At 34.0% G+C, this 26051-nt stretch overlaps 1 protein-coding gene across 1 annotated transcript; it reads right to left on the bottom strand.

Moving 5' to 3' along the window:
* Window positions 1-5064: 5064 nt before the first annotated feature.
* LOC144470110 (UDP-glucosyltransferase 2) lies at window positions 5065-17247 on the bottom strand. Its single transcript, XM_078180943.1, has 5 exons — window positions 17146-17247; window positions 15292-15955; window positions 13557-13987; window positions 8274-8496; window positions 5065-5765 (listed from the first exon to the last, which is right to left on the bottom strand). The coding sequence occupies exons 2-5, from the start codon at window positions 15912-15914 to the stop codon at window positions 5456-5458; spliced, it is 1587 nt and encodes a 528-aa protein (XP_078037069.1). The 5' UTR covers window positions 15915-15955; window positions 17146-17247; the 3' UTR covers window positions 5065-5455.
* Window positions 17248-26051: the final 8804 nt, after the last annotated feature.

Raw genomic sequence — 26051 nt, 5'->3', positions numbered from 1 at the left:
CGTTTTATTTTTATTAAATGTTGCGTAAATTGAGAAGCTTACTGAACTAATTAGACTGTTTACAAATCTGTGGATTTTTATAGAAAATTGTCTGCACTAATTGCAACGTAAAATGCATTGATTGATAAAATGCATTTCTTAATATTTTCAATAGGTTGTATATGGTGCAATATTATTTCTAAATACTTTAAATGCTGTTAATTTGTTGCATTCGGTGCAACTCTTTTTCTCACATATGCACAGAATTTGCAGGCTAATTATTACTATACTGGATTTGTAGTTAATTATGAAATGAATAGTTAAAAATGCATAGTTAAAATGTGGAATTGCGAAGATGTGAAAACAGTTTAAAATTATTATTACGCTATTTTCAACTTATCGAAATTAATTGTAGGAACAATTCTTTTTCTATTTCATTTTTATCATTTACAATCGTCTTGGAAAACTTTTATTTTGCATAAAGATCCGCGGTCTAATTACAACGTTGACGATAGAGGTTAACAATAAATCAGACGTTGCAAACCAGAGGTGAGAAGTAACATTTTGTTTAAATAATGGTATTCTATAAATAAACAGCACCTCGCGTATAGGTAGATGACTATGTCTCTTGAAATACTTCGACAATCCTGCACGCATGTAACCTCTTTCTGGATCTATCACGATCACGATTAAATAAATAACCTAAGACACGTTAGAATTCTGATCAATAAATATAGATTTATTACTGTTTCATTACCAAGCGAACATGTGTTGATATAATCAGCGCGGTGAACTTCGGACAGTTTCGAAATAGTTGCTTAAAATCGATGATTCTTAACAATCTGTAATTCGTAAATAATATATTATAGATATAGATTTTTATCATATTATATATATTATATATAATATATTATTTAATGTATATCATGTACTACAGATATTATTAAATATTATATTACAATATAATTATTATATTACAATATAATATAATAATATCATATTTAGTATATAAATAATATATACATAGATATCATTCCATATACTATTATAGCTACAATATATTATAACTATACTATGCATAGTATTTCACAAACATACATAGCTGACTCACCGCGTTTCCATTACAGATATAATTATAACAAATAACCTAAATATTTTCAATATATTTTATACAATATAACCAAGAATAACAAAACCGTCATACAGTTAATAATGAAAAAAATCTCTATTTGCAACATAGTTTATTAAAAATTTCATGACAAGATTCGTGACGTCTCAGTCGTTATCACAGATTTTCCAATGTTACTCGCACATTTTATTTGCTATCCTAAAATCTCCAAAATTGCTGGTCGACGCGATTAATAGCTCGCCTAATGGCCAAATTTAATAACCGACTAATTAGACCGAAATGCGCAGCCGGCTTTTCCAACTCCTTCGCCGAAAGCAATCAAAGAACCGCGGAAACTTTTTATCAAATATTTTCGCTGACTTCGGCGTTGGGCTCTCGCGCCGGGAAAATAATCGACGCGTGTGGAACCCGATCGAGCCATGGCCTCGGGAACATGACTCGGGGGTGTTGAAGTTTTCCACGGTGTACTATTAATTGTAGTTGTACGCTTAGGGTACGTTCTACGGCCCCAACCGCGCCGGTTAAAGTCTCTAGACTGCGCGACAACCCCGGCTGTCATAATACCTGCGGCTACACCTGGCCGGACGTGGACTCTCTCTCTCTCTCTCTCTCTCCCGGTTTCTCGTTTCGCTCTTGAACATTTAACAACGATATTTTCTGGTCTGCAAAGTTTCGAGAGTTTCGCGGAGAAGCATGGCTCCCGCAATCGAATCGCGGCGTGGCATGTGTACCTCTGTCGATTCCACGCTCGACCAACAACGGAGACAACAGTGCCATTGATAGGCGCCGGCTACTTTTCCAAAAACGAAGTACCAACGTTTATGCGGTTTTTAACAAGGAAATTGTTTGAATGGAAATGGACTACAGAAATAAACTATAGACTCAATGGTGGTCTTCTGTGTCGATGTTTGAACATTTAGTTCGATTAAAAGTCGTTTAATTCGATATTTAGAATGAATAATAAGAATCGTGTATTTTGATATGCAAATGTTAATTTAAATAAGAGCCTTTCTTTATGAAATTAAAATTTAAATAAAAGACTTCTATTCCGAGATTGAAATAGAAATATTTATATATCACTTTAAATAATTCTTTTTGACATTTTAGAAAAAATCTGAATTAAAGTTTTATATCCTCACTTTGCAATATATTTTAAATAAAAGTTTCTTATTATGACATTTAAATATAAATTTGAAAGAGAATCTTTTATTCCAGCATTCTATAACAGTTTTTTTTTATTATGAGATTAGGATATAAATTTTGCCAAGAATTTGTCATTCTAGCATTTTAATATAAATCCGAATAAGACTGTTCCACATTGACATTTAAATATAAAGCTAGATGAATGTTTCTTATTACGACGTATAGATATAAATTTTAACAAAAACTTTGAGTTCTGACATTTAAATATAAATTCGAATTTGTGACTTCTACGATGATATTTGTGTATAAACTTGAATGGGAAGCTTCTATTCTTAACACGAAAATGGTACAGTATATAAACGATTATTGAATGCTGATACAAGATGTGACAAAGACGGAGGAATAATTTATAACAATGTAAAAACGACGAGAAACGAAGCTATGAATGCTTGTTATCCTGACATTTCAGTCGAAATTTTAATGTGTGTTATTAATCTTTTATTCAGGTATTCGAGCATCAATTTGTATGAAGGTCTTCTATAGCGATATTTAAATATTACTTTGTATAGGAGTCTTTTCTTACGACGGTCAAGTATCAATTTCAATGAAAGTCTTCTCTTGAGACATTTAAATATAACTTCGAACAAGGATATTTTATCATCGCCTATAATATCGATGAGTATCATCTATTATAACATTGGACTATGTATTTACCTAAGACCTCTTACGCTAACGTTTAAACAATTTGTAAAAAGTTGTTTAATGCCAACATCTATTATAACATTTACATTTAACTAACTAGTAACGAACAAAAGAAATAAAGAGCGTCGTTATATTATTTTTGAGATTCGAAAATTATTATCACGTTCGCAGACGTGAATGCTATAGCATTCTCTGTCGTGACATAACCTCAACATAAATGCTATAGCATTCTCTGTCGTGACATAACCTCAACATAAATGCCAGAGCATTCTCTGTCGTGACATAACCTCAGCATGAACGCTATAGCATTCTCTGTCGTGACATAACCTCAACATAAATGCTATAGCATTCTCTGTCGTGACATAACCTCAGCATGAATGCTATAGCATTCTCTGTCGTGACATAACCTCAGCATGAATGCTATAATATTCTGTTAGGTAGGGAACTATGAAACGGGCGCCGCAGCTGAACACAGACTGAACAAAAACGCCCGTTTCATAGTTTCCAACCTGATACTTGCATATTCAAAAATGTAATGGCGTCTAGTAATGGGCAATACTTTGAGTGAACTGATTTTGAACATTATATTTTAAATAAAGCTTTTATTTTTGGAAGAAAACAGCGAGAACTTATTCAAGGTCCTAATACTCTCTTGTTAGCAATATTTAAATATTAGAGCAAATGTAAGCAAATAATAAATATAAAATTCCTTTTTCTTCAAAGAAATTAGTGCGATCAAAAAGATTCTAATCATAGTAATTGTAAAGAAAATGGTACGGCAAGTGGTTAATTGTCGATTGGGAATTTTCTCGTATTCGGTGTCTGGCTGCGACAAATACACGTAGAAAAATCCGGTTAGACAGTCGAGGGGCACAATGGCGTGCCATTGTATCTTTCAGCCATATTTTTGGTACACCCTGTATTGTATTGCATTCGAAGTCGCGAAAGGGGGGACGCGATTTGTCCCCTAATTTATAACCGCGCTTTTATTCCCCGAATGAGAGACGCGGCCGGCTTTTCCGGCTTCCTGTTTTTGCTACTCCGTGCCCGCGCATTCATAATAAAGCGCGAGTGATATAACGTCGGAATATGCAAAAGCTTCTTTCCCCTCCATGTAAGGCGACCTTTATAACTAATAAAACGACGCTTCTCCATTTTTGTTGGCAGGAATCCCGGTGCCTGGATTTCACCGGCCGGCGAACGCCGCTCGAAGAAACGAAGTCTAAATAACGGGCTGTTGCGTAAGTTCCTTGTGCAATACTTGTATCAAGCGTGATCGTTTGTGTAATGTACACGCGTGTGCCGTGGCATTCGCGCTCGGATTGTTATCACTGATTATGACTTACCAAAAACAGAAGCGTATTTATTCGGAAAACGGTATGGAATAAAGTGGTTCCATTGAATTGTGGAACGATGGGACATTTAATAATTGATGCTATTTTATTTGATAAATTTCGGAGGTTCTGAAACGAATATTGTTAATTCTGAAAGGGTTAAAATTATCGGCCTTAGGGAAAATATAAAATGGTGGTGTTTAATTCAGTTTTGGAAAGTGGTGAATAGTAATGGTGTGAAATAGAAGGTGTTCATTTTGCAAGTAATATTTCAGAATATGTGACACGATAGAATTTGGAAACAATTAGACTGTTTTAATTAGACTTTGATACTGGAGTAATATAATTATCAGCTGTCGAGAGAAATGAAGCAATAAAACGTTAGAAGTAATAACACTGTTTAAATAAAACTCGATTAAAGACTGTATTGATACAAATTTTACAAAGCAAAAGTTATAAAAATTTGTATTGACACAGAATTTATGGAAGAAAAATTCGTAAAAATTTATAATAATATCTATAATAATCACGAAAAAAAGTTGTCAGTATCAAAAGAACTACAGGTATCAGCAGTTCCATATTTAACGTTTTTTTAATTGGTCATCCCGTTTCACAGACTATAATAATAAAACGTAGTATAAAAAATTAACAAAGGGGCTTCGCGAATTGTTGACCTGTAAATCGCCTCTCGCAACAGATTGTTAACAAGGTTGTTAAAAAGCACATATTTTTACAATTATAATTATGCAGCAGCAATCAAGCCGACGACATAAGAAATTTATGAAAATTAATCAATAGTTTATTAAACCCGTACGAAGCCAGTACGAAAAGTATAATAATTAAAAATTATAACATTTCTCAGCGGCGTCTCACAGACTTCGTTTAAGTATAGAGGATTTCACTATAAAAGTATAAAGTATACTATACTAAATATGTATGACGCATGCGTAATCCGAGTTACTCAAGCTCGAATTTTTCAATATCAAATGATCCGTCGCAGTAAACTGGTAAAAAATGATCGGTAAACAAAAGGAACATCGTCCGTACAATTAAGATTCAGTTTCAACAAATTCGCAGTTACATTTTCAATTTTTCTCCTGCTACCTTAGTTGCTGTAACAGTTGTTTCAAGATTAATTCAAAAGTTCTGAGACAATTTGTAAACGATCCTAATTATCTTGTGATTCATTAAAATAGATCGCACAAAATATAATGCCAAATATGACTAAATATCCGAATCTGATTCGTATCTTCTTTGACACATGTTGAACTAACTTTACAATCGCAAATATTGCGCAGATTATAACAATAATAACATCAAGCAATAGATACTGGAACAGGAATAGGTTCGATGCTTCCGTTTTTAAGGAATCGGGTCCGTGGCGTGTTAAATATTCTACCCAATAAACACCTTCGTCTAGAGGTGGAATTGGACGGTCTCTGAACTGCAGTGAATGCTTCTTTGCTGCTTTTGCATAGCTGTAAACAAACAGAATGAGAATATTTGCTGCAATAATTTTCTAGAAATGAAATAAATATTAATTACTATGTAAATACGGTGTTATATTAAATACAGCTATATATAGGCACAGTATTATAGTAAATATAATTATATAAATACGGTATCATATTAAATACAGTTGTATAGGCACAGTATCATATTAAATATAATTATATAAATACGGTATCATATTAAATACAGTGATTATATAGCTTCGGTCAAAATTGTTTCTACTGTTAATTAAAAATCAAAGCGATGATAATTTTGATAACATTTATAGCTAGTAATGATTAGGACAATTTATTATTTTATTTGTCGATTTTGTTTAATATATTTATCGAGATGCTACTTCTAGAGGAGTTAGATTTTTTATTCATACTGAAATTTAGATAAAAATGTATTCGAATTCCAAAAGTTTACTTGAACAGAATTTTATTCGAATAAAAGTGTATTCGCAGATGAATTCATGAATTAATCGAATAAGGAACTTTTCTGATTATTCTACTTTTCTGAATTATTCGAGCTATTCGAATAAAGAACTTTTCTATTTAATCTACCTTCTTGAATTATTCGAATTATTCAAATAAATATCTTTCTAATTATTCTAACTTCTTCAATTATTCGAATTATCTGAATGAAGAACTTTTCTAATTATTCTAAGATTTTGAATTATTCAAATCATTCGTATCAAAGACTATCCGAATTCTTTCAATTCATTGAAATATTTGAATTGTTCGGATAAAGAACTTCTCCAATTATTTTAATTATTCGAATTATTTGAATGAAGAATATTTTTAATTATTCTAAGCTTTTGAATTATTCAAATCATTCGAATAAGCGACTCCTCAAATTCTTCTAACTTCTTGAATTATTTGAATTATTCGAATAAAGAACTTTCCGTATTATTCTAATTTTTCAAATTATTCGAACTGTTCTAATTAAGAAATTCCCCAATTATTCTAATTATTCGAAGTACTCGAATAGAAAAACCTTTCTAATTATTCTGATTTCTCGAATTACTCGAACTAAAAATCGTCGAAATATTGAATTCGATAAGCGATTTCGAAAAAAGAATTACTCCACTATATAAATAGAACAATTTATGATAACTGAGAAATTAAATAAATATAAGTATGAAATATTCGACTGAATGGATTTCATTCGTCAAATTATATCAACTAATCATATCAAATTCGAAACGTTTCGAGTGATGCCCAATTCCACCCAACGCGGCGCATTTCTCTACAATAAAGAATTCAGACGCCGGATGTTCGAATAACGGAAGGCTCCCCCCCCCCCCCCCCCCCCCCCCCCCCCCCCCTCGGTAGTTCCGGAATGACTTTTCGCCCGACCGGTAAGATACGCGAACAAGGGGGGAGCATCGAGCTAATGGAATCTATTCAAAACTTATAGTTAGTTGAACGCAGTGCGATTAAACTAACCAAGCAAGTGCCTGCGCACAGTTCGAGGCAGCAGCCTACGGTACAGGCCGCGGCTACGTGTAACACGTGTCGTAATTTCATTACATACTCCCGACCAGAGTTTCATAGGGTACACACAGGGCCGCCCGGATATTTTTGATGAACTTAATCGATCATGCGGATGTACGAGGCAAATTCTAATTAAACATCGTTGCCGTGATAACGGAACTAACAAACTCAATCGCGGGCGTCTTACAATTACAGCACTGTGCGCGTGCGCGCGCGCGGATATTCTACGCTCGGCGCGTTGTTTGCCCGTGGATTTTGTTGCAAAATAATCGTTGTACACCTTACACGGATTAAATAGAAGCTGAAGATAAATCGTGCGTGTCAATTGCAACGAGTAGAAATTAAATAAAAATTATATATAAAGATTGCAAATAAACTATGTATAATCTATAAATATTAATTGTCATTATCTGCGTTAAATAGAAATTAAAAGAAAATATTTATAGATTATACAGAGTTAATTACCGCTGATTTGCGATTAATATATATAATTTTTATTCAACAGATGCTCGTTGCGGTTAATGAAAATATTTTCTATTTAACTAGTATTATATCTTTATCATCAAAATTACCTAAACATAAACACTATTCACAATTTCAGTCGCTTGGCTTGCATTTTCACCTTTATCAAAGAAAAATTGTAAAATGTACCGAATTTTCTCTATGTTGACTTGCATTTTTAATACCCTGTAGCTCGCAACTGAATGGACCAAAGAAAAAATGGAAAAAGAATTTTTGTAGCGCGAAATGTCACCTTTCCAACGAGCATAAATCTGAAATTGTTTGATTGATACTTTAGCAGACATCGATCGCAACAGCCGTCTACCGAAAAAATAATGGATTTCTTTCTCCTCGACCTAATAGAACAACGGATTATTCACCGGCGATGATTTTTGCAACCGCCCGGATGCTTTTACCGTTTTTTCGATTATTATTAGCGTAGCCGGTGAAATTTGCAACCTGGGCAGGGGGAAAAGCGAGATTCTAATTACATACCTCTCGTTCGTGAGCAGCTCGTTCAGCGCGGCCAATACCTCCTCGTGCGAGAGTTCCGGGCCGTAATTCAGCTTCAAACCCAGACCTTTTTTCACGAAGTAGGCCATGTTCAAGTGCTGGTCGCCGAACAAGGGCATCCCAAGAATCGGGACTCCGCAATAAACCGCCTCTTGGGACCCGAGCAGGCCGGAGTGCGTGATAAACAGCCGCACGTTCGGGTGACCTGCGGATCGCACGGTAATAAGTTTATGCGGCTCGGACAGTTTCCTTCGAATTCGGCACATTTTCGCGACAGTGCCCGTGCTCGATCCAAGCACAATAACTCGCGAATTTCTCTGAAAATTTCATGCCTCTTTATTCGTTTCTTTTCTTAAAACATTTGTTTCGCAGTATCTGGAAAGTTGTCAATATTTGAACAGCTGTAACTTTGTTAAAAAGTGTTGCAAAATGATGACGGTTCTATTAAATTAAAGATTGGAATTTCTAGTTTATGACGCTATATTCTAATTTTTAATATCGCGTATTTTATCATTATGCATTAATTTTTATCATGCATTAATTAATGTCATACATATTATATGTTTGTGGGAATGCGAAGTGATATCGAAAAAGTGCAAGCTCCAACATTTTAACTAACTAAATTGACCATAGATTTCAAGATTAATGCTTCCTCTTTACGATAGTTCCTCTTTTGTTGCACGATATTTGTTCACTGTTTTATAGGGCAAAAACATGGAACAAAATAAATCGTTACAGCCCTCATAGCGTACTCCAATTTAAGCTWACAAATTTTGAAACATCCTTCTTTGAGAGGAAACCTTGCAYTTTAAATCTGTAAAGAWTCGGKTCAGGAGAAAAATTTTCCGAAGCTTTTACAGACGTTTAAATTTATAACAATTTCGAAGTACTTGCCCCCAGTTTTCCACGCGTTACATTTTGCAACTTCATGTAAGGATAAAATAAACAATGGGTTGAAAAAGTAGATATTTCATCCCTTAAAACGAGTATAGGTTGTGTCAAAATTATCAGAGATTATTATAGGTTATTATAGATTATTAYAGATTATTATAGATTATTATAGATTATTGTAGATTATAATAGATTATTATAGATTATTAAAGATTATTATTGATTACTATAGATTATTATAGATTATCATAGGTTAATATCCAGGTTCATTATAGATTATTATAGATAATTATCCAGGTTCATATTACAGCTCAATTATTTCTCCCAAAATTGCAGCTTAAATACCCCATAATTAACCAAAAATTCCAAAAAATACCTAAAGGCTTCAAAGAATAATAATTAAGTCGAGCCAGAAATAATAGTTAAAATCCCCTTTCTATTCTCTCAATCATTTCACTCTCGTCTTCAGAATATTCCATCCGCTATTAAAACGTCAATCGTTCTCCGCCATATTTACGCTACCGAAACTTTAATCCTTTAACAAGCAAAGCTCGACTGTCCTTAATTTCTCGCAAGACTTTCAACGAAACGCGCTAATCACCGAGAAAGCTACTATACATTTCTATCCCCTTTTAATAGAACGCGGCCGCATTACACAGGTAACAAATCGGTAATATTATATCAGCACAAAGCTTTCGCTCGGAGCGGAATAAAAAACTCTCGGACCGCGCGAGCTTCCGCGTTTTACATTATAATACCTTTGCCGGAACAATACGATTGAATACCGCGGGTATCGAATTATCAAGCTTAGTTAAGGCTGGCCTACTTTCCAAGAATGTATTAATAATCGCGGACTACAATTATGTGGATAACGTGTATTCCGTTGCCGCGTAACGGGTAGCCGCGCTCCAAACGTTCACGCTTAACAAAGAAAAACGAGTGGTATGAATAATTCACGATCACGAACAGAATTTCTATGTTTACACGGCGATAAATAATTGCGCGTGAAATTTCCTTTGCAATTACGTGCCACGCACGCGTGATGTATCGCCTGATAAATTGATACGTTCGAAGGGCGGCGAAGAAGAAGAAATCGCGGCGAATGTTTCGCGGTCGGAAATTGTTCATATTTTTTTTTGAGAATGTTTCGCGTTGAGAAAATTTTTGATAACTTTTTAGAAGATTTAGGGATCTCTGGAAAATTTGATCGTTCAATTTTGCTGATAGCTTGTGAGCGCGACGTGAATTATTAGACGTGAATTATCCGCGAATTAGGGGGTGGGCAAGATTCGGGTTAGTTTCAGCTAAATCTTGGAGCGACTCCAAATTTGCTCGTGCGTTACCTGCACGTGTCATTTCGTATGCTGTTAGCAGTCTGATCACTTTGCATGCAAATGATCGCAATCGAAGTAACTGATTTGAGACGACACCGAGCTCCGAGGCAACCGGGGTTAATTACTTCCTTTAAGGTGGAACGCCGCCCTAAAGGTGCGAAAAGATTGATTTTTATTTTTTTTGATTTTCTTGAAGCTCGGATTATTGGGCCAGATACGAGGTTTCAATTACTGTGTGTAATATAAATTAATTTATATATTTAAAAGAATTTAATAGCATTACTGCTTAAGGAGGATTTATGATATTATTTAATATATTAGATATTTTGTAGAAGTTTTATCAGTGTTTAGAGAAAATATGAAGAAAATGAAATTTGGAAAGTATTATTGTATATGTATAGTGGAGAGCAAAATTAGGTCAATGCTTTTATAATAATTTTTTATAAATTGGTTTAAATGGTAAATTACATATAAATTACTGAGACGTATCATATGCAATTATTAACTGTTCATTACAGACTCAGATAATAAAGTAAAAGAACGAAAGCTGTTTTACATTTTTTTACAAGTAATAGTAAAAGTTTTGTAAAAAATGTATTTCAGTTATTTTATAGTTAACTAGTCCCATTAATATTTACAGAAATATTCATATCATTTAAACTAGTTTTAACAAAACTATTTTAAAAATGAAGACTCAATTTTTTACGCCACTGTATTTTAAAAATTAATAGGTCAAATGAAAATTGTAAAGATATTAAAAGAATTTAAGGATATTGTGACATTATTTGCAACTTATTAAAATCATTAGAAAATTGTAGTAAGTTAAAAATTATTTTCATTTTATTAAAATCCTTAGAAAAATGCAATGAATTAATAATTATTTTCAATTTATAACAATCCTTAGAAAATTGCAATGAATTAATAATTATTTTCAATTTATAACAATCCTTAGAAAATTGCAGTGAGTTAAAAATTATTTTCACCTTATTAAAATCCTTAAAAAATTGCAATAGTTTAGTAATTACTTTTCAACTTAGTATAATAATTAGAAAATTGTAACAAGTTAAAAATTATTTTCAATTTATTACAAGTCTTAAAAAAAGAAAGACATAACCTCGCATAACCTGACATTTTCGTCTAACCTATATTCGTTACAATCAACATGGACTCTTTTTATTTTGCACAAAGATCTGCAGTCTAATAGTTGCAATAACTCAACAGTTTTTTCAAAGAGATTTCAACAAGAAATTGTTGAATGATTAAGACATCGTTGCATTTTCTTTCCGGATTGAATTTATACGCTTCGACTGTTTCGTGGAACAGTTGGCAGTAACGTGTCCCATTCGGAGTCCAATAAAGTGGTAAAACAAAATCGTACATCAAACTTTATGGGGTCGTTAGAAGCAGGAGAATTTATTTTTTAAGACCGCGGTGATGTCGTTGCTGAACAATATTTATTAAACATCTCGAAAAAGCATAAAATTGCAAAAATTGTTAAACAACGGCTATTTCTGTTTAAGTTATTAAAATGCTAAGTTATTAATGATAATAACATTTTTAATTATTATAACTTGTGGTGTGTTAATTGTTTAACTTGTGTTCTTTAAAATAAACATAGGTACATTGCCCTACGGATATTTTTAACGGAATTACAGTATGTTAAATTTTCACTTCGTTTAATATTGTATTTCGAAACTCGTTTATTCTAATGGCACACTTTTGATTCAAAGTGTCATAGAAACGGGACGAAAAATCATGGAGCAATGTTTTTGCGTTCGTTCGAAAGAGGAGACTTCATATTTTATCGTGATGGTGAGTTTCACTCACAGGAAAAATTTTTAGAACTTCTCAGTGTCAAGCGAATGTCAAAAAGTGCCATAAAGGGCCATTTTTCAGCGTGCGGATACCAGCGCGGTAAAAATTAGAAATAAAAATGAGAAGTCAAAATTGCTCGACCATGTTAAAAGAAGAGATTGCGCTCTTTAAAATGAGCCCTTGGACATCTTTCTATAACTATTTTTAACAAAATTAGGATATATTGAATTTTAATTAATTTTTATCTAATTGCAGAAATTGGGTATTTATGATCCTCGCGGTGCATTGTTTATTCAAGGTGCTATAACTTTCTAACAAAAAATCGTAGGACAACGCACCTAGGCTTGTTTAAAAGAGAAAACTCTGCTGTAAAAACACATAATAATTGCATTCGTGGAAAAAATTATTTAAACTCTTTACTGATACGTGAATTTTAAAAAGTGCCAAAAATGGGTCATTTTACTCATATTGCGAATATTAACGACACAAAAATTATAAATAAATAAAACCTAGCACTGTCTAAAAGCAGAGATTGGGCTCTTTAAAATGAACCGAAGCATGTCGTTTTGCGATCAATTTCAACTTAGTTATGATTTATAAAAATTTGCAATATTTTCGAATGCTTATAGACCTCGCAGCACATTATTATTCAAAATGTTATAACAATTCAATTAAAAAACTTAGGACAACTCTCATAAACATATTGAAAAGAGAAAACTTTGGTCTATAAATCTGTAATAATGTCCCTTATAGAAAAACGACTTATAATTTCAAAAAATGCCGTAAGTGACCATTTTTGCCAAATCCGCGAATACGAAGGAGCCAAGCGGGAACAACCGTAACGGGTTAAAAGCAGCCGTAACGGCTTTCAGAACGATCCGAAGAACACCGTTCTCCAATTCCATTCGACGAAGTTCCGCCGGCCTGAATTTCGAAAACGTCCCTAAAGTAACTCCGCTTATAGGTTCCTCGCCCCCTTTAGGGTTCATAACGGCGCACGCTTCGCCGTCGTAACTCCGTTGAACCGGGGGCATAAAACTTTCAGAACAACAGATCGTGCCGCGGGTTCGGAACGCAACGGGCGCGGGTTCTCCCCGTTGATTTCGTAATCGACGTCGGATAACGGGGCCGTCGAATCGTTGCGTGAGCCGCGGTCAGAAGTGAAAGAAACAAAGAAAGAAAGAAAGGAAGAAAGAGTCGAACGAATCGACGGTGATGTACGTACAGAGTATGGATAGCTGCGGCGCCCATTCGATGCACTTAACGTTCCCGGGCATGGCCGGCATTTCCTTCGCGTTGCATTTCCACAGTATTTGCTGCGGCAGTCGTTCGAACGCTTTGTAAAAGGCGTCGAGCGCTCGCTCCGACATCGTCGACGTGTTCAGCTGGGACCCGAGGCTAAAGTAAATAACGCCGTTCTCGCCGTGGGAGTCCAGGTAATCCTGGAGGTCTTTCGGCAACGGGGACGGTCCCTCCGCTGGTATGTGAATACCGCCGAGCTCCTTGAACGCGTATGTCTGGGCGCGGGGCGTGCTGACCGCCGGATGACTGTTCGCCAGGACCAAGGATACTCGTGATCGCAGCTTGTCGAAGTTGGGCAGATTGTTGCCGAGGTACTTCTTTGCTATTTCGTACGCGGGACCGTCGGAGTAGTATCTGAAAAACGGGATCGTCCAATCAGCGGCCATTTTATCAAAGAGTATCACTATGCAATACGATAAAATACAATACAATACGATATAGTATTATATTATATTATGTAATGTAATATAGTCGGTGTTCGTGCGACGTGTAGTATTATATAAATATAATATACATAATAGAGTACGATACAATATAATATAGTATAATATAATGTAATATAGTATAATATAATATAATATAGTATAATATAATATAATATAGTATAATATAATATAATATAATATAATATAATATAATATAATATAATATAATATAGTATAATATAATATAGTATAATATAATATAGTATAATATAATATAGTATAATATAATATAATATACAATAGTTGCCGTTGTTTCATAGAATCGTATAGCAACTTCCTACGACTTAAGCAACAACAGTGACAACTGTAACAACAACGACGACTATACTCAACAACGGCAACTATAGCAAGTTCAATAATATATTTAGACATCGTTTTTGTAAAATTAATACAAGGGGATAAAATATATTATTGAACTTGTTAGAAAGAAAATATTGATTTAACTCAGCTGTTAAAATAGATGAATAAAGTTAAACAAATAATTAAATGTGCAAATTAATATGCGATTAAATGTGTCATTGATTGATATATAATATTAATAGAGCGTGAAAAAAACAAATGTATAGAGGAAACGTTTGCGTCATGTGTACTTTAACGATTACTTTACGGTAATATGTCTACTCTTAACCATCAAAGGTATTAATTTTTTAAACATATTCTGCATAATATCATATTCATATTTAATTATTAAAACGTATTCTTCTGTTAAATATACCCAAACTTTAGGAACGAATATTAAATTATGTTTCCTTATTAATCTTGTATATTGTATATTACTGTTCTTTCAAAATTAATTCTGACACCTGTATATAAACTCAATACGCCTACAAAGGGTTAATTCCCAGTCACAATGTCTAAATAATCATTCAAAAAAGTGCAAAGAATTTTGTCACAGAACTGATCACTTAATAATCGCTTAGTGATCACTTAAATAATCCAACGTAACATATTGCAATGTAAAACAGTATAACGAAAAGTAACATACTATAGCATAAGATCGTCAATAGCTCCAAAGCAGACTCGACGCTAAATAAATAATTTTCAAGCAAATTACGTCAGAAACTAAGAAGATCAAAAAGAAAGAATACAGTTATCATCTTCAGTCCACTTACTACCAGCATTCCCCCTCCACTTCATCATCAAACCTATTAAAACCAACAAAAGAAGCATCACCTGTACTGTATCTTGGAATAAATGTAGTGCCACACATTGACGGTCCTGTCGCGGAAATCCATGCGATCAGACTTATCGCTGAAGTAGTTCGGGATATAACTGGGATTGTCAGGGTTCCCGATCATGTCGTTGGCCCAAGGTAGAGTGACGCTGCTGATCATGGCGACGGTGATCGGTATGCCCAACACGTGGCCGATGCCTAAGAAACAATCGCTGGCGAACATCTCGACGATGAACACGTCGAACTTCTCCTTGGACTTGATGATCCTCTGTATCTCGGGATGCTGGAACGTCGGCTCGCAGATCATCAGACCGCAGTATTCGAAGAACAGATTGATGTCGTGCAGATGTGACGTTCTGTCGCCGAGCGTCTGGAAAGACAGCGCGCCGGTAGTCTCCGGCATCACCGAGGAGATGTCCACGTCGGTGAAGTTCGGCAGCGGCGTCTTCTGCGGGAAATAGGAGACGGCGACGACCTCGTGGCCCTTTTCCGCCAGCCTCTTCAGCAACGGCTCGTAGATGTAGTAGTGACTCTTCCCTGGGAACGGGAACACTCCCAATATCCGTGCGCCGTCGCCGGCCGCGATCACGCAGACCAGCGTCAACGCGCAGAGAATATTCATCCTGGGACGGTTCACCCTTGCGGAACAGATGAGAGAGTTTTCTGGTGAATGTTAGAACATTGGAGTTTTTAACGCTAGAACTAAATTAGACGGTAGAAATCGGCTGGTTTTGAAATTAAATAAATTGAGAGATTTTTCTGTTCAGTATTTTTTGAGATGTTCATTTTTTAAGGTTATGTCAAAGTCAAATGTAATTAATGGAAATAAAAATACTGGCAGTATTATATTCTATTATATTGTATATTATACATGTATATTATATTCAACTTGGGTCTCCACTCAATTTTTTAAGATATTTAATTTTTAAGGTTATATCAAAATCAATTTTAATTAATGTAAAGAAAAATGCTGATAGTATTATATTATCTACTGAAATCTTCACTCAATTTTTTACGATATTTAGTTTTCAATATTATATCAAAGTCAACCTTGTTTAATATAAACAAACACTGGTAGGACCAGTTGAGTATCCACTCAATAATTTTAAGATATTTAATTTTTAATTTTATGTCAAAGATAATTTTATTTAATATAAATGAAAACACTGATATTACCAGTTGAGTCCCAATTTAATATTTTTTAAGATCATCAATTTTCAAGTTTATGTCAAAGTTAAGTTTGTTTAATGTAAACAGAAACACTGGTAGCACAACTTGAATCTTCACTCAAAATACTGAAAGAGATACGTAAGCTTATTTCTGTTTGGTTAAATCATGTGTCTATAAGATTTTATATAGTTTCAACTTCGTACTAATCGCTCTGTGTACTATTATCTTATCTTTGCTTTATTAGAATTGTTGCAATGATGACTTTCTACATTTCTAGTAGAAATAAGTATCAAAACAGAGAATACATTTGAAGAGTCTATTAATATTGTTTTATTATTCTCAACCTATTAATAATTGAGTAACTATACAAAAATTTATCTATCTCCTTTATCTTGTAATTGGTGCAATTTTTATTTTGCATATGGACCCACAGCCTAGTAATCATTGCAAACATTGTCTTAAACTTTAAAAAATGCAATCAATCATCGAGATGACATTGTTGCAAAAAAAACAACTTCTAAAGCATTTAATAGGAACATTTAAAAATTATAGCTCGATATTTTTAGTACGAAGAATTAATTTCTAATATATTATTTTAATACATCTAACATCGAATATATTATTTTAATACATCTAACATCTAACATCCATTAATATCTGGTATAAAACAGATTATTTCTTACCTCTAGTAATATTTTATTCACCAATGGAGCGAAAACTACCGTGTACGAAGAAAGCAGAAACTTATGAAACTGTTGCTATGACACTTGAACGACGGAAACTGAACGATGATAGCGGCGCGACTGATACGTCTAATCTTGTGATTATTGACTTTAATGGTAATGTAGCATCCAATAATAGCATCCAATATGAAGTTGTCTTTACGAGCCGACAAAAATCTGGCAAAATTGACTTTGGGAAGAAAGAAATGAATCACCAGAGATTTTCTTGTGATTGCTATGACTCAAAAAGTCAACGATTTTTTATGTAGAACTTATGAAGATGCTTTAATAAGACTCTGGAGATAATGTTACATTTTTCTTCTGAATGCTTCCATAAATTAATCCTTTTAATACTAGTCGTGCAATATTTGTAATATTAAAATATTATTTATAATACTTATTTATAATACTTTATGATATTTTTATAATATTATAATATCCTATAATATTTTAAATATTTTCTATTGCATTTATATTGATTACTCGTTATTTATAAAATTAAAATATCATTTATGATACTTGGAATATAAATTTTGCAATATTAATACATTATATTATTTTTTATTGTATTAATACTGATTGTTCGATATTTATACTATTAAAATGTCATTTATGATACTAGTAACATAAATTTTGAAATATTAATATGAATACATTATATTACAATATTTTACTGTAAATATAGTATAATAGAATTTTATATTGTAATATTAATATTATAAATATCGAACAGTCAGCTTTTCAACGAGGGTGAATATAATACTAATATATCATGTGATAATATTAATATATTGCAATAGTAACATTAATATAGCAATATTGTAATGTAACATCAACTATAACTACTCATCATTAGTATAAATATGATAACAATATTAGTACAGGTATAATAGTAACGGTAATTAGTATAAATTAATTTATCACAATATTAATACATTAACAAAATTATACATTGAAACATTAATTATTAAACGCACATATCTTATAGTAAAATCATTAAGTATGTTCCCCATACTGACCCGATAATACATTTATGGTCTCCTCGTCTACCATTCAGGAAGAATTTATAATCTCGCGTAGACTCGTGAGACAGCACTTATCGCGCCCAAAAGCAAGTAGTAACATTCACCGATTTACGTAAGAGATTACGAAATGGAATCCGGTTAATAAAAGCTGACGACAACGTTCCTAAAAAGAATCAGCGGAGCTTATCGAATTATTTCATGCCCGCGGTACTGATTAATTGCCTCGCTTTACAGGAGAACTTCGGAACGCGAGTTACGTGCTCTCTGTCTCTCTCAGTATTTTTTCGCGCGCGCGCGCGCGAGATTAAAGTGGTGCATTATTAAGAAATGCACGGGGAATAGAGGAGGGGCGGCTATATAGCGCCGGTAAGGTTAAAAGCAAAGGAATGTAAGGAACCATCCGGTGGAAAAGAATTCGGTAAAGAATTTTCGTACCGAATTCAGTTAGAGAGCTCTCTTTCACTCCCTCCATCTCTCTCTCTCTCTCTCTCTCTCTCTCTCTCCATATCTCTCTCTCTCTCCATATCTCTCTCTCTCTTTCACTCCCTCCATCTCTCTCTCTCTCTCTCTTTCTCTCTACCTCTCTTTCTTTCTCACTAATAGATTACATTTTCGATTCCACTTGAAGATTATCGTCGTCAAAACCCAATTTTACCTTTATCTCTTTACTGTACTTCAGAAAATTCATAAAGTCCTCTAACGAGTCCTCTTAGCTGCACCTCGATGATTTAATTAAATTCTTTGCTGTATTTATTGTACATTGTCGCTTTTACTGTACGATGTTAAAGATATAATGCAATATTATTGATATTACTATTAATATTAATATTAGTTATCTATACTTTGTAATGTAGAATGTTACTTTGTGTTTCGTGGTTCGGTATAATGTACAATGCATACATTGTATATTGTATGTTGTATACTGTATATTGTATGATTAAATATAATGCACATTGTACGATTAATTATACTCCACAATGTATGACTAAATACACTGTACATTGTACAATTAAATATAATATACATGGTATGATTAAGTATAATGTACAATTAAATATAATATACATGGTATAATTAAGTATAATGTACATTATATGGTTTAATACATATACTGTATGTTGTATGATTAAATGTACTGTATATTATATGATTAAACACAATGCATATTGTACAATTAATTGTAACATACATTGTATTATTAAAAATAATATATATTCTATGATTACATATACTGTATATTGTATGATTAAATATAATGTACTTTGTATGTTTAAATATAATATAGATTAAATGATTCAATATACTGTGCACTGTATAATTGAATATAATGTATATTGTATGATTAAGTATAATATGCATTGTATGATTAAATATACTGTACATTATATGATTAAATATAATGCATATGGCACAACTAAATATAATGTACACTGTCTAATGAAATATAATATACATTAAATAATTAAAAATATCCTGCATCATATAATTAAATACGGAGTACAATACTAAATAAAATATACAATATACAAAGTAATATTTTTTATTTCATACAACACGTTTTAATGAATATTACCTATTTCATATTCCACAATGTAAATAATAATTATTGAACCCTATCTTTCAACCTATCATTTATTACAATAAATAATCATACATAATAAATATTTTGATATCGTATTACATATATTACATTGCATAATACAAGTAATACATATTTCATTACGCATCATGTAAACTGCCGTCATACTGCCAGTCGGTGAAATGGAAAATAAGAACGAGATAAATTCTGCGCTGAATATGCAGGAGATATTGATTACAATTCCATCTGTCATAAAAAAGCATAATCATAATCACAGGCGCTTGAAAAACACGGATAGTCCGTTACCCAGTTCTCAATTAACATGCGATCTGATAACACCGTGAATCACTCGACACACTTTTCGATCTGTGTGTATATACTGTTACGAATCAGCAATTCAGATCGCCGCGTACCAATTCAATTTTCATTTTTCGAAGATGAATTTCTACCGTGTTCTAACGAATGAAACCCGTGTAATTATTTACGTTTTTCGGAATCGTTTCAAGTTACGTCGGACGGTATTGTTTTATATGAAACAGGAAGAATATTTACGAAATTGTGATGAATGGTTGATTAAGTGAATCTTGTTTTATTCATTAAGTAATGTTGATAAAATAATTCTCATTGTTATAAAATAATGTATATTAGTGTATATTATATAAATAATATTATTAGCATTTTAGTGTTAAAATATATGACATTAATCTTGTTCGAGATATAAATAATTTTTAAGCCTTAATGAATGCTGATACCTTAAATTTATTTTATTATCTTTATTTTATAACAATGTTAGCATTGGATTTATTTCAATTTCATAGTATTTCTATTGTAATATATGCTGGAATAAGGAAGTGTATATGGAAATTTTTCAAGCAAACATTTTTATATCAGAAATTGTGAACTAAAATTCAGTAACATGTCATTTTTATTGATATGGTATTTAAATTTTAGAGTTAATTATAAATGTATAGAATTATAATAATACAATTTTGTGTGTCTAATATTTAATAAATTGTATTGTGTAATACTATTGGAGCTTACAGTAGCTCAATGTTAAATTTTAATTTCTATTTCTATTTTACTTATGTTATTAATTGCTAAAAAATTATATAGTAATTTTTACAGTAGCTGTTAAATTTTAGATTCTATTTTCATTTTATTTACCTTATTAATCGCGAAAAATATCTAATATTTAATAAAATCCGTAACAATATTACAGCTTACAGATCTAACAAATTTGACTCAACAATACATAACAAATTCTAAATTAACATGAAAACCAATTGCCAGTCTTATAAGAAAAAGCCGATTTATAGCCAACCGATCGTTAAATAATGAATATTCCATCAAAATTCAGTAGAAACAGTCTACCCAATTCGAGAAACTGAAAACGATGTCCCAATACAGACATCGCGACTCCCACCATTAAATCGTTTAATTTCGCAACAAGCAATTCCGCGAGCTTCAAACGTCAGCGGCTCTCCCCGATCGCCGATAGGAACTAAACTGCGACAAACTTGTTGAAAGCTGGTCGAAAGCGGCTCGCGGATGCGGGATCAGAATCGAAAGACATCATTTTCATTACCGTTGCCTTAAGTTATGCGACGGTGGCGCGCGGAACGGTGTTTCCGCAGCCGAGGCTAAACGAGAGCCACATTAACGGGGCCTCCGAACTTCCTAAACCGATATATATATACTGGGTGTCCCAAATTTCAGTATTCTATGGCACAAAGTAAGAAAAAAATGTTATGTAACCATAGGTCATATAGAGCTTTATTAAGAAGTTATTACAAAAATTCAGAAGAGGAATAGTAATCAACTTGCTGTGACTTAAATCAACAATATTGTGTTTTTCAGTGTGTTTATGTAAGCTATGTTTATTATCTGAGGTCATGAAACATTTAAATGAATTTTCGCAAGTAATAGCTATCAGCTAAGGGCGCAGTTTATAATTTCGGTGCGGACGTGACTTCAGGCTATTTTTGAGATTTTGCGAAACTTTCTGTTTTAATGAGATTTGTTAGATTTAGTATTTTAGCTAAAGGTCCCAATAGCCATTAACGTACCGTAATAACCAAGCCAAGTGCGGACTGTCAAGGGTCTTAGGTAAGCAACGAATTTTTGTTATAACTTCTTAACGAAGCTGTACACGACCTATGGTTACATAACATTTTTTTCTTACTTTATACCATAGAATACACTGACAAAGTTTGAACATTAAAATTTAGGACACCCTGCATATAACTCGCGCTCCGCGACCACCCGGCAAACGAATTTCATTCACGGGGCTCCCCGGGCTTTGTCTGGGCATCGGACTTCGGAATCACTTCGTCCCGAACTAACGTTCAGAAATACTGTGCTACCCGGTCGGAGGATCTCTGTTCGAGTATCTCTCGTCCGTCCCGTAACCGGAGTTTAAACACCGAGAAAAACCGCCGCGAAACTCTCCCCTCGCGAAATGTTTCGAATTTATTCGCGGGCGCGAGAGAGAGAGAGAGAGAGAGAGAGAGAGAGAGAGAGATCGCACAGGTAGAAGATGGTTTTTCCCGGCGCACGGACACCGCAGATCGAAAGGCCTCCCGCCGCCGCCGCCGTCTCTACGTGTCCGAGCTTGAGAATGCCGCGCGGCGACCCAGAAAACCCGACGCGAAATTCCGGATAATGCATTGCATAAATTTTAAGAACACACGCGGCTAGATCCAGTCGCTCGAAAGTCATATTTACTCCCGTGTACATTTCCCGGCGGCGTTTTATCATTGCTACGGGATCCGTTCTTGTGTAATACCGTGCGCGCAATAGCATCTGTCACCTAAATCCGACTTTATACGGGAATCTTAATCGCGGACGCGGACTTAGGAACGTTGATGCCCCGCGCGCGCGCGCGCGCCCGCGTTAAATGTGACAGCTCGAGCACTTCGAGCTTTTTGTTGAAAGGAGCAGCGTTCCTCTTTTGATCTCCGATTCGGTTTACACGCCGTTTTAACCCTTTGACGCCATTTTTTAAAACGGCACTCGGAGCCATTTTAACTGGAATTATGAAATAATTTTTCTGACAGCATTTCTATTTTATATGACAAAATATAATGATATAATAAATAATATTAATAACATTCATATTTAATTTACAAGATAATTAGTACCACCATAATGTATACTCCAGACCATAGAATTTCATTCGAAACATTTTTCACCACCTATAACAACAATGACATAAATCTAGATGACAACACCTAGCAAACTAACCTATACAATTAACCCTTGCACTCGAAGCCATCTTAACTGTAATTATAAAATAATTTTTCTGACATATAGCATTTCTATTTTATATCACAAAATGTATTTCAGGCATATAAAATTGAATCTTGTAACATAATGCAATAACAATTATACTTATAATAATTTTTTGAATCTAATTTTTCATTAAAAGGAACAATCGACGCACACTGTCGACCATTCTGCCTTTCACACAATATTATATTTTATAATATTATATTTTATTATATTATTATAGTATGTATATCATATTTATATAATATTTGTTTTATTTATTCTGCCTTTCATACTCGGAAAGAAACCTATAATATCATATTATATAATATTATATTGTATTGGATTGTATTTTATCGTATTGTATCGTACTCTATCATATTATGTATATTATGTATAATATATATAGTATTACATGTCGCGCGAACACCGACTATATTATATTATATAATATTGTATTGTATTACATTGCACTGTATTGCATGGTATTGTATTGTATTGCATTATACTCTATTATATTATGTATACATATTATATTTATATAGTATTACACGTTGGACGAACACCGACTATATTATATTATACAATATTATATTGTATTGCATTGTATTGCATTATACTCTATCATATTTATATGGCATTACGCGTCGCGCGAACGTCGACTACAGTCGGCCCTCCGTAACGAAAGGGTTAAGTGGACGGCTCCACTCTTGTGGGGCGAGTAATAATCGGTTATAAAACCGACCGATTCCTATCCCCGCCGGAATCGTTCCTGAAATCTTTAGCGGCAGTTTCTGTAATAGCGCCCACTTCGAGAGGAAAGATTATTTGATTAGAGTGACAAAGTGGTTTGTGATAGGGTCCGTGGGATTAAGCGCCAGAGAACTTGAACGGTTTGATCGAGTGTCGATGGAGGATTTGTCATGTCTCTAAGTACTTCGTCCAATGACTATATAGTTTTTGGAGTGACGAGCGAGATTGAGTTAATACTTTTGAAGAGGCGTAGATATTTTAATAATGGTTTCGATGACTTGGATTTTTCTGTGATTATTGGAGGAACTGATTTATTGCGCAATTACTGGAATATAATCTTTTTTCATTTTACTATTATTCGGGGTTACTTGAAACTGTTGTTTTCTTTCAAATTTCTTTTATATGGCTTGTAATGTAAATTTTAGGACTGAATTTGGTGCTTCTCGGTAATTTATGTGCATAATGACAATTTCATTGTATTGTAATATCATGAATATTTATATGTGACTGTGTATTTATATTGAGTAAATATTTGGTCATATCAGTTATATTAATTAGATGTTAAATACTATATATTTATATCTATATACATATAGATCTATATACATGTATATATATAATTATCGTAAATCAAAAAATAAAATCAACAGCACTGCGTCAAGGTTTGGCTAATTTAAATATTACTACTTCGCTATTTTATTCGATATTTTCGATATTTTATTACTTCGCTATTGCTAATTTAAAACTGCATTGCAAATTGATCTTCTTAACTTCAGAAACGACTTGTTAATTTCCCAAACGAATCGCGTTCACCCCTCCCTCAAAAATACATACATCAATCCTCGACAGTTCAGTGCTAAAGACTTCGCCCCCCTCTCCAAACGAAGTTGTCCCATATGAAAAGACGAAGGCAGACTTCTCGGACCGAGTGTAGGTCATCCGTAAGCTGAACGTAAAATTCAATGAGTTTACAAGCGACCTGCTTCATCCCCCGTGATTGCAAACGGCGTCCGCGGGTAGGAAGAAGTAGATTCGCGCGCGCCGCAGCGCCGAGACGACGATCCCGCGTAACCGTATCAAACGATCGCGCATAAAAGTCGTATGCAAATATATAATGTGGTCTCACGACCCACTTCCTTCCGCGGTCCCGCCTTAAATCGGCCCGCGAAATGAAACGGAGCCGGCCCCGGTAATTGCTCCCCTCTTATTCCGTGCTTTAATTAGTCGTCGACGATATCGCGAAAGTTTTCTGCAACGGTTGGCGCTCGCGCTGGCGCCCGGTCGGACAAGGAGCACAACATTCCTCTTACAAGACCGGGCGCTTGAAATTCAGATAAGAAAAGCTCCTCCGCGCCGTCATCTTCGCTGCTCGCCGCGCCTTTCGTCCTTCTTTTCTTTTTTCTTCCACCCCTAGCCACCTCATCCGCTCGTGGTGTCCTCGTAACAGCGTCGTCGTCGCGTTGCTCTTTCGTCATTGTTCCGCAGCATGCCGTACCCGTTTTCACGTTTCCCCCCCCCCCCCCCCCGCGTCCCAGGGCCATTTGCGACCTTACATTTCCGAATGGGAACGCGTTCCTTAACGCTCCTCGGGCGACGGCCACGGAATTCCGAGCCAGTTTTGAACTGATTAAATGGGACAGAAGATACTGCTCGTTTGAGCCGCTGATTAATTAGAGTTGTTGCCCGTTTCGGGGCCAGGCTCAGGTGGAGGGGGAGAGAGGTAGAATTTAATCAAACTGTCATCGTTCGCTTCCAGGTGATCCTCTGCGGCTGGAGGCGAAGAACTGCCGCGAGCCACGTGTTTTCACTTCGGAGATACTTTAGGTTCTCTTTGGCGGTGATGATGATAATGTTTATTTGAGAGCGAAGTTCTTGAGTTACAATAATATGACTATATGTCGGAAATGTAGTATAGGATATTATCACAAAAAGGAGTAGAAAAACGAAAAGAAATGGTAAAATAAAAGTTATTAACAAGAGGGAGTAAAGTTAAATAGTCAATGTATTTAAATAATGGGAAAATGGTGCTATAGTGTTAATAATTAATATAAATGCCTTTAGCAATATTTCAGATTACATAATATCTTCTTCTTCTTTCTTAATAAATATACGTAGTTCCCATATTCCATAGTTCAATCTTTATATAAAATTAAATGATCCTCCGTTAAGTATAAAAAACAGAAATTACATTAAAATGTACTCTTTCATTTAATAACAAGAGAAATAACATCATTCGCAGATCT

The sequence above is a fragment of the Augochlora pura genome, chromosome 5, assembly GCF_028453695.1.
Source record: "Augochlora pura isolate Apur16 chromosome 5, APUR_v2.2.1, whole genome shotgun sequence".
NCBI classification, from domain to species: Eukaryota; Metazoa; Arthropoda; class Insecta; order Hymenoptera; family Halictidae; genus Augochlora; species Augochlora pura.
The sequence above is the reverse complement of the archived record's forward strand: the minus strand, read 5'-3'. Positions and strand labels throughout refer to the sequence as shown.